The following is a 10,676-nucleotide window of genomic DNA, read 5'->3' as shown; positions in this document are numbered from 1 at the left end:
GCTGTATCATCTGCAAACTTTACAATGTGACAGCCTGGATGGGTAGCTGCACAATCATATGTGAGCAGAGTAAACAGGAGGGGGCTCAACACACATCCCTGAGGAGAGCCAGTGCTGAGGGTTATGGTGGAGGAGGAGAGGTTGTGGATCCTCACTAACTGTGGTCTGTTTGTTAAAAAGTCTAGTACCCAGTTGCAGATGGAGGGGCTTAGTCCTAGTGTGGATAGTTTGTCCATCAGGGTTTGGGGGATCATGGTGTTGAAGGCGGATGTGAAGTCCACAAAGAGCATACGGACGTAAGAGTTTTTCTGCTCCAGGTGGTTGAGCGCAGTGTGGACCACAGAGGAGATTGCATCCTCTGTTGATCGGTTCTCACGGTATGCATACTGATGAGGGTCTTCGTTGATGTTGATGGTTGTTTTGATGTGAGTCATGACCAGTTTTTCAAAGCATTTAGCGACTATCGTGGTGAGGGCCACTGGCCGATAGTCATTCAGACCAGTCACTGTAGAGCTTTTTGGGACTGGGATAGAACAGAAAGGATAGTAGTAGTATAGGATAGTAGTATAGGATCTATAACAGTATAGAAAGGATAGGATAGGATAGGATAAGAAAGGATAGGATAGGATAGGATAGGATAGGATAGGATAGGATGGGAAAGGATAAGAAAGGATTGGATTAGAAAGGATAGGATAGGATAGGATAGGATAGGATAAGATAGGATTAGAAAGGATAGGATAGGATAGGATAGGATAAGATAGGATAGGATAGGATAAGAAAGGATAGGATAGGATAGGATAGGATAGGATAGGATAGGATAGGATAGGATAGGATAGGATAAGTACTTCATTAATCCCCTGCTGGAAGTTGTGTTTCATATTTAGTGGGTTTTTTTCTGAAAACTCAATTCTCTGCTGTATTTATTTGCTATATAAAGTGAAGTTGCATATTTTTATTTGATTTGATGCTGTTGGGATTTCTGTTTTGCAATTTTTTTTACTGCTTTTAACATTTTTTTTTTATCTCTGTCAAATGGATTGGACACACCAGAATTGTGTGATTGAAGAGGGGTTTTATATGGACAAATGAGACAATTTTACTCGAGACTGATGACAAGAATAAAAGCTGTGAGATCATTACATTGATCTTCAATCAATTACCCCTATTTGCTCTCCCCTTTCTGTTCTTTTTGTGTCTTTCTCCCACTTATCAGACCATCTTTAGTCAATTGTTACTGCAGTTGTCCTCACAACAAAGAGTACATCTTTTAGCCATTTTCGTTTGGTCAGTATTGAGCTTACAGTATGTCTTTACAATGTTACATTTTTTTTACAGGTTTTTTTAAATATCATGCTAGAAGAATAACCATTTTCTTGTAATTATTGGGCCATACTATGTAGCTTAGATGTAACTTTGATTCTAAATTGCTAATTATGTATATTTTAATATTAATAAAGAACTGAGCAAATCATATACAATACCATACCATACCATACTTATAAAATGCTTAAAAATAGCAACAATGCCAACCACAGTGCTGTACAGCAAAACAAAACAAGCAAAGGACATAGCAAAAAATACTTAGATCACAGAGGTACAAATAAGAACTAAATGACTAGCATTATATAATACAGACAAGTTAAATCAGCACACTCAGTGTCAAAAGCCAGGGAATAAAGTGAGTTTTCAAACGAGACTTAAAAACAGTGAGAGAGGGAGCCTGCCTGACATGCAGTGGTAACTCATTCCACAGTTTTGGACCTGCAACAGAGAAGACCCTGTCACCTCTGAGCTTAAAACAAGTGCCTGGAACCAATAAAAGCATTTGGTCTGCTGACCTCACAGAGCGCTGTGGGACATATGGCTGCAGCAGATCAGTGAGATAGGAGGGGGCACAACTGTTCAGAAATTTAAAAACATGCAGAAGTAATTTAAAATGAATTTGAAAGTGAAATGGGAGAATCATATAAGTAAGCAAATAAAGGAGATCTCCCTCTGTAAACACAATTAGTAACATATTTTGTCAAGAATAACTAATCATGGATCAAATTATTTTTGTTTGTTTAGTGAAATTTAAAAATAAGACATCATGAAATTTTTGGTGGAAACAGAGGTAAAGTATGGACATATGCTGGTGAAGATTCTCAGTCATCCAGGACATGGTAAATTCAAAGAAACTTCAAGACAAAAACAACAGGACTTCATTTGTAACATTAGACATTTCACTTCTCGGAATGTCTAATGTTACAAATAAAGTCCTGTTGTTTTTGTCTTGGAAGTTTTTTTTTTAATAAAGTATGGCCATTTTATGCATAAAACATTGTTCTCAAATAAAATCACAAAAAAAAGTAACTGTTATTTTATTGCACTAACTTCAGTTTTGTGTGACTTTGATGTTGTAGGCATCAGTCAACCAGGTGTAGATGTTATAAGGACATCTGACCAGAGAAAAGAAGAGTCATCTGCATCATAAACACAACTTAATAATATTCCCCAACAGAAATATATGTATATGAAAAAACAGTACCAAAAACTGTGAAATTCATTAATGACTCAAATTTTTGTGAAACATTTTGTTAACACAAACTAGACGTTGAATATTTTCCCCACCTTTCTCCCTCTCAGTTGACCTGAATCGTCTCTATGATGACGTCAAGCGATACAGCTGCACTCCTCGTAACTATTCTGTGAACTTGAGGGAAGAGCTGAGGACCAGCAATGCTGTCTTCTTCCCTCGATGCTTGTTGGTGCAACGCTGTGGTGGCAACTGTGGCTGCGGGACTAAAGACTGGAACACTGGCTGCACCTGTCGACCATCAAAAACAATATCCAAACTGCACGAGGTAGATTTTGTATCATGAATAAGCTTTAGACTTATCAAACAATTTTGTTTTTAAGGTATTGAATTAACAAATGAATTGACCTGAATGCTTGTGTTATTACAAGATGTGGACTTCTTATCGTTTCCAAATTTCCAAATAAATGCTTGTGGAAACCTGGCTTATCTAGTAATTGAGCCACTTTCATGGGATATTTAAACATAAACTCTTTTTAAATATCCACAATCCCTGAGTGAATTTCTGAAGGGAATAAAAACGGTGTGTGAGTGGAAAAAAAAAAGAAAATCAGACGCTGACTGAGGGAAGTGCAGGAAGAAACTGAGTGAGCAGAGACCATCATTGCAGCAGCAGGGATGCAGAAATGCACCAGCAACCTTTTCGTTTCTATCCAGCTATTTTTCATCCACCTTTCTTAAGTGTTCTGTCTTTTTTTTTCCAGTCGCTCTCTGGGCCTCCAACATCCTTTCATTTTTCCCAATTCCCATTTTCAATCTGTCCCTTTGTGATGCACTTATTCTTTAAGCCCATCATTCACTTATTTCTGTCACTTCCCTCCATTTCTTTGTGTCTTTGTTCGTGTATTGCTTCATTATTGAAACGTGGCCCACAGAGCTTTTTTTCTGCTTCTATTCTACTCACTGTTAAAAATCCTACAATAGGAATTAAATAGAAAACAAAAGTAGGATTTGGTTTGTAATCGTGTTGTGTGTGTATTTGCATCTGTGTCATTGTTTGATGCAAAGCATGGGAGCATGAAAAGTCCATTGTGTTTGCAGATATGTAGAGCAGTCTGAATCTGGGTCTACGTGAATCTGTTTTGTTGGTGAGAAATTTCCAGCTTTCCCAGTTTCCTAGATGGCACTTTTAACTGGTTCCTTCAGTAGCTTAGCATGTAAAGAAACATTATAAGTGACACTGTCCCTTTTCTGCTGGAAAGTCCTCACATTTATCACTACTAGTGTCAAGATTTGGACAACAAATGTATTAAATCTTTTGTGAAACAATCTGTACCAATAACATTTTTACAATCGAGGTTGCACCTTCCAACAATGCTGACTACACTTTTTTTAAAATATCAATCAAACTTAGTCTTCTATTATGTTACTCTGCACCTTTACATTTTCTTTTAGTGTTTTGGTACAGTATATTGTCTGGATTCTACATATCCTGATGCATGCTCAATAAGAGCCTGAGCTGAATACAGCACCTCAGACTGAGGAAGTCTCTTGGATGAGAGACGAAACGTTTCTACATTTTTTTGTTGTTTTTGCTTTATTTTTATTTTTTTGAATGTCCAGAGGACCAGATTTAACTTTTTTGGATTATACATAGTTAGTTTGCAACCTGATCTCCATCACATTGTGTCTGAGTTCCAAAATAATATAACCATTTCAGTTTACTTAGTTAATGTAAAGACAAAACACTCTAGTTCATGATTTCTATGTCTGCTCGGCCTATAACATGAATTCAGTCCGATTACCAGTCCACCAAGTTTTACCAGGTTCACCAGCAGTCAAGCACATAGTTTTTAGACTGCGCTGTTGTACACACCTCATACATCTGAAAGAGTGACGCCAGATATACAAAAGACAATATACATATAATGTATATATACACACGTATATATGGTGGTGGCCATTTTGGATTTTGGCGTGGCAACCCAATTTTCTAAAGGAAACTTTCTTATGCCTAGATGTAGCCTCACCAAAATGAAAGCCTGTACCGCACATTTTTTCCCAAAGTTATTGTGCTTAAAACATGCACAGATGGACAAACGGAGGGTATTTCCAATTACCCCTTTTTGCTCCATGGCAGGTGACAAAAAGACCACAAGACAAAGAGGAAAAGTATCAAGGATGTTTGTGCTTGAGTGCATGTACAAATGATTTGCCTACATGAATGTGAAACGTATGAACAGCTATGTTTCTGCCTTATCTGAGAATAATTTTGTGGATGGACCCAAACGCAGGCAGGCAGAAGGCTGGGTCAGGAGAAAGCTACGTACTTAAATCACTAAACTCAAAGTAAAAACTGCAAATCAGCTAACCAACAACAACCATGGGGTTTACAACAATATGACAATGATGTGATGAACACAGAGAGAATAAAGTATAAATGAAGGCAGTCAAATGTGTTGATTACATATAAAAGAGTCAGATTAACCAAAAGGTAAAATTTTATTTATTTATTCATTTATCTTTATTTAACCAGGCAAATCCCATTGAGATCACAGATCTCTTTTGCAAGGGACGCCAAATGACAATGACACCCAAACAGAGCAAAATATATGGGATAAACAAAAATGCCTCCAAAAAAAATCTACAAAGACCCAAAGTCATGACAAATAAGAGTTTAGAAATCTTGTTCCAATCCAGCATTTACTGTAATAAAAAAGCAAACATTTTCAACACATTAGCTGGAAAACTCAGTTAAAAAATATGATTGACGTGACTTTGTGGGGGAGGGCATTCACATAGAAAAAAAGTTGTCAAAAGACCTGCTTGCACTTACATGCTATTCAAATGTTCTAACAGCTGATATAGGAGAGGAGACCTGTATGTGTCTCCAGCGTGAGACTTCCTTCTGCCAACATGGGGGCATTAAGGCCACGATGCAGTTCAGAGTTGGGGGTTCACAGTAAATAAAACTACAATGTTGTATCGGTGGTCTGTCTAACAAGAAGAAAGAAGACTTCAAGTAGGCTCCGTCCAGGACAGTGAGACACCACCACTCAGAGAGAGGATGGACCTCAGGAGTGAGACACAGGTGGGCCCAGCAGAAGGGCTGTGAAGACCAGCACAGACACACAGGAAGTTGTTTCATCTGACAGACATGAGTCTACCATGAGGCTATAATAAATGACAGAAATGACTCAGTTCTGTAATTTTAAGAACAAGAACACCTTCTTTCTCAGCTGCTGTAGGAAATCCAGACGTGACAAAGCAACAAAGTTCACCATGTTCCAGTCCTTCTCAAATAGTGGGGCGCACCCCCTGGGGTGGCCCGGGGCAATGCCAGGGGGGTGCATGTGACCCTGGGGAACATGTTTGTTTTGCCGCAGGGAGTAGGATTTTTTTTTGTTTTTTTTCACCATTCTCATTTTGTCACGTGCGTTCCAGCATCTTGTATCGCTCAGTCTTACCAATAATAAAGTTAGGAACAAATATGACTGTCTTGTCATTTTGGGAGCCATGCATGAACCGTGTCGCTCCCCTCTGCTGCTGAGACGATAAAGAAATAACTCCGACACCTCAGCTGCATGTGTTAATGTGTTTTCACTCACAGCGCACATGCAACAAAGAGTAAACTCAAAGCAAGAGCGACACCTGCCCCCTCGTTCCTCTTTAGCGTTGGCAACATGTTTTAGTTTTATCGATGAGTTTGTCAAAGCACAATTTACAGAAGTAACGTTTAATAAATGTTACGACGCTATTCTTTGCTAACAAAATATATTCACCTCCTCAGTGAAGCTGCTGTTTTCATGACGTTCTGGATGTCATCCACAGCATGCATGCGACAAAGAGTAAACTCAAAGGGAGAGCGAAAGGCACCATCTTAGCATCAACATAACTGGTTTGTTCCACTTTGGAGTAATTGTTGGGGGAAGAATCAGTTTTGTGTTGTGTGTTTCCTTGACTGATGAAGCCTTCTGGATGGAAGGTGAAACGTTTCATCACAATCAAAAAGAAACTGTCCAGATGACCTGACTGCAAATTGTTGGATCATACACCTGGATTATTGAGCATGGACTTTGTTCAAAGCGAGAGGGTTACCTGCCCCCTCTTTCCTCTTTCGCGTTGACAAAATGTTTTTGTTTTATTGATGAGTGTGCTCATTGATCTTGACTTCCTCATATTGATTTAAAAAATCAGCACACATCTTTTTATTTATTTTTGTTTTATAGGTCAAAGTGATTTATGAGTCAAAATGTTGCTGATCAATTTGAATGTATTATTATTTATTGCTTATATTTTATTTTATTGTTCAGTATCAAATGGTCAAAATGTATACAGTTTAAATAAGGATTTAAGTGTTGTTGTTTTTTCAGGCAAATTGATGCACTTTAAGTTGTTTCTGTTACAGACTAAAAATAATGTTCATAAAGTTATTCTTCGTTGTAAGTTGATCTAGATTCATTTTTTTTCTTTAATGTTAATAAGGACACATTGTTATGCAGGGGTGTACCTATAACAATTTTATATACAAATGATACTGTTTACAGTCGTGGCAGAGAGTGGGGGGGGGGGGGGGTTACATCTTCCTAGTGGGGGCATAACAGAAAAGAATTGAGAAGCACTATTCTAAATGAAGTATAAAATGGGAAGCCATCTTTGCCAAAAGAAACCAACCATCATTAAACCGGGGCAGAGGCCTCCATGTTCAACTGTCCCCCTCTTACAATGCTGTTATTGCTAGTATCACTCAGCCCCCTGTAAATAACAAGCGGCCATCAGGGTGCTAACGATCCCTTGTTAGGCTGATGGTCCTCCTTTCTCATGTGAACAGCTAGTTCTAGATGTCAACAACAAACTGGTTGATCCACTATGAGAAGGTGCTATTTATAAGACTGAGTTTTTACAGCTCCTCAGACTGAAGAAGTCTTTTCGATAAAGACGAAATGTTGAAACATTTTAAAAAATATATTATTATTATTGCATCTGTCCAGCGGCCCTGACTTAACTCTGTTAGATTTTTCTACCTGGATTATTGAACGGGCAGCACGGTGGCGCAACTGGTAGCGCTGCTGCCTCTCAGTAAGCAGGTCCCCGGTTCCAATCCTGGTCCGGGGGCCTTTCTGGGTGGAGTTTGCATGTTCTCTCTGTGCATGTGTGGGTTTTCTCCAAGTACTCCGGTTTCCTCCCACAGACCAAAAACATGCATGTTAGACTGATTGGTAACTCTAAATTGTCTCTAGGTGTGAGTGAGAGAGTGAATAGTTGTTTGTCTCGTTTGTCTCTATGTGTCCCTGTGATGGACTGGAGACCGGTCCAGGGTGTCCCCCGCCCCTCGCACAGTGATTGCTGGGCATGGGCACCCGTGACACCCGTGACACCCGTGATCCAAAATGGAATAAGCGGGTAAAAGATAATGGATGCATGGGTGGGTGGATGGATTATTGAGCATGCATCAGGATATGAAGTTTAAAATACTTTTCCTGCAGATTATTAGTTTTTTAATATAAAATATCTGGATTTTGATTTTTTTTTTTGGTTTCGTTAAACAAAAAAAAAGGAGTAAAACCAATACAGTGATATGTTGTGCAACCCAGGTTAAGACTTTAAAACGTGTTTCTCTTTTATTCTATGATAGTTGAGTTTCATATGCTTCTGACGGAGGATTTACCCTTTTGTTCTTTTGTCTGTCTCCCACAGGTGCTGAAGTACGCCCCCGAGGCTAGTCTGTATAAGAACCAGCAGAGGCAGCGGGTGCGCTGGGTTATCGAAGAAGTTTTCCTTTTACACCATGAGTCATGCGAATGTGACTGTCCCCTCCAGCCTCCTCGCTAGGACACTTTTTGTTTTGGTTTTTGGGTCTGAAACTGATGGATGAGATATATTTTTGGCTGTTTTCAAAACGGACTTTACTTAGCAAATGACTGCTGACCAAGCAAAGAAGAAGCCAGTGACAGACGGATGAAACGCAGTTGTATTCTGCTCAAAGACATCAACTCTTACACGTCAACTAGTTATTTTTCCTGCAGGCCATCTCTCACTGTAGAAACCCATAAATGCTTTCAATCAAACATGCTTTACCTTTTCTACAAACAAAACATTACTCTTTGTGCAACATTTAATAGCATCACTTTTCAAACCGGAAGTGGAGCTTCTGCTATGGAACCAAGCTTGAATTTAACTAAATGTTTTCCTTAAACAACGTACTGAAGATGAAAAAAATTTAATACAACTTTATTTTTGAAAAAAAAAAGTTTTGATAAATTCCAGCTTGACTTTGTCTATGACGGAGCTTTAGGGCCACACTAAGAAATAAAATAATTAAAAACCATAAAATTATGAGAATTACGTCGTACAAGACTTTTTTTGACAGCTCACCTTTTTTTTCAGGAGTCAGATCCATGAAGCGACTTGTCAATCAATCCAGTAGGCGTGTCAACAAATGACCAATCCGAAGCTAAATGCTCCTATAAGTGAGTCACTGGATCTCTTCAGCATCTTTCTGGCATATTTACTGAAGACCTCTACGCACAGTTTCTCTCACTGAGCGCCATTTTCAAACGGAAACAAAAATGAAAGTTATGATGTAATGACGTCACATATATGCATCCCAGCAGCAGCATACAAAAACACAACAGTAGGGGGCAGTATTGGAACAAGTTTTGCGTAAGAGCGTCAATAACAATAAAGTTTCACAAACATTCTTCATTTTACCATAGTTAAAATGTAGTAAACCATTGTGTCGGAGTTCAGATAATATTACGAGTCATTTAGCTTCGGATTGGTCATTTGCCGACACGTCTACTGAATTGATTAACAGGTCGCGTCGTGGATCCGACTCGTGGGGAAAAAAAGAATGACAGCTGTAAAAAAAAAAGTTTCGTACGACTTTATTCTCATAATACGACTTTATTATTGTAATTGTATGGCTTTTATGTTTTTTTTTCTTAACGTGGCAATGTAATTTTTTTTTTTTTTTTTTAGCGTGGCCCTAAAGCTCCGTCATAGTGTTCAACCCAAACATACATCAAACATGTAAGCAGTCAGTTTTTTTCTTTTCTTTTTTTTTGTCTTTGTATGTGGCAAAAAAATAAAATAAAAAAAGACTGTTTCTAGAATCTTAGTGAAGTTCTCTGCCAGGAGCAAGCTGAGATGAGTACGTGATAGACAGAAGGATGGAAGAAGAAGAAGGGCTTGAGGAATTTTACACCAAAATAACACATTTCTAGATGTGAAATTAGGCTAATGACAACCCTTCAAATTAAAATTTCACACCAACACACTCACATTCTCGCTAGGCAACCTAAAAGCAAAAAAAAATAAAATGCAGCCATGTGTGCAGAATGTGTTTATTTTTCCTCGTGTCTTGCCTGAATAGAGCCAGTCTTGTTGCTTCTCCATCCAACTCCACACCTTGTTTCTGTCTGTCTGACACACATTCTTGTGCACACTGCTCTCACCACTCTCCCTCTAATGCATCAAAGAAGATGTCAGATCAGGCTGCAGCTCTGTGTGCCCAGTTTTTCGGAGCATTCCTGACATTCCGGCTGCCGAGCGGAATTCGGCTGTAGCGGATAAAACCGTGAACCTCAGTCCTCGAACACATAATACAGGAACCGGATGCAGAAACTCAGGAAGAGAAACAGAGGAAGTTTTTAGGAAAGGTGTCTCACTCCACTCGTCTATTTGTAGATTTGACTTGAGGATGAGCGAAACAAAACCAGAGCAACGCTATTGGTCTTCGCCAAAAAGACAAGCAAAGTACAACGGATGCAGCTCAGGAAGAAGTCCTTCTGTTTAAAGGGTGGCGGGTTTTCTAGCAGTCTGAAAAGCTGGAGACAGAAACAAACGTGAACAGTTCATGTGTCTAACATGTCGGGAACGCCAACAGGGCAAGGATTCAGATGTCCACAAGAACGACACAGCTGGACATCCGTCATCTCTCTTTCATCACCCTTCAGTCCAACTGGTCCAACACTTGGGCTGGATTTCAGCTGAGAAAACTGAATTTACACACTACTTTTGTTACAAAGACAGAAATAAAACTAAGTGGACACGGAAATGATTCATTAGTCACAGTGAAACCAAATCAAAGCAGCATTTTTATGTGAATACGTGTACCGATTGATGGTCACGACTGGTATTTGCCAGATGTGGAATACTA

The 10,676-nt window shown here is 39.0% G+C and overlaps 1 protein-coding gene across 1 annotated transcript in view; it reads left to right on the top strand.

Moving 5' to 3' along the window:
* The window catches only part of pdgfd (platelet derived growth factor d), an 88,625-nt gene extending 80,251 nt beyond the window's left edge, over positions 1–8,374 (top strand). The window contains exons 6-7 of the mRNA XM_037678015.1: positions 2,626–2,843; positions 8,213–8,374. Of these exons, the coding sequence (XP_037533943.1) occupies positions 2,626–2,843; positions 8,213–8,347 (353 nt within the window). The 3' untranslated portion in view covers positions 8,348–8,374. The remainder of the gene's footprint in view (positions 1–2,625; positions 2,844–8,212) is intronic.
* The last annotated feature ends 2,302 nt before the right edge of the window (positions 8,375–10,676 follow it).

The sequence above is a fragment of the Nematolebias whitei genome, chromosome 6 (assembly GCF_014905685.2).
Source record: "Nematolebias whitei isolate Nwh7 chromosome 6, NemWhi1, whole genome shotgun sequence".
In the NCBI taxonomy this organism is placed as follows: domain Eukaryota; kingdom Metazoa; phylum Chordata; class Actinopteri; order Cyprinodontiformes; family Rivulidae; genus Nematolebias; species Nematolebias whitei.
The sequence above is the reverse complement of the archived record's forward strand: the minus strand, read 5'-3'. Positions and strand labels throughout refer to the sequence as shown.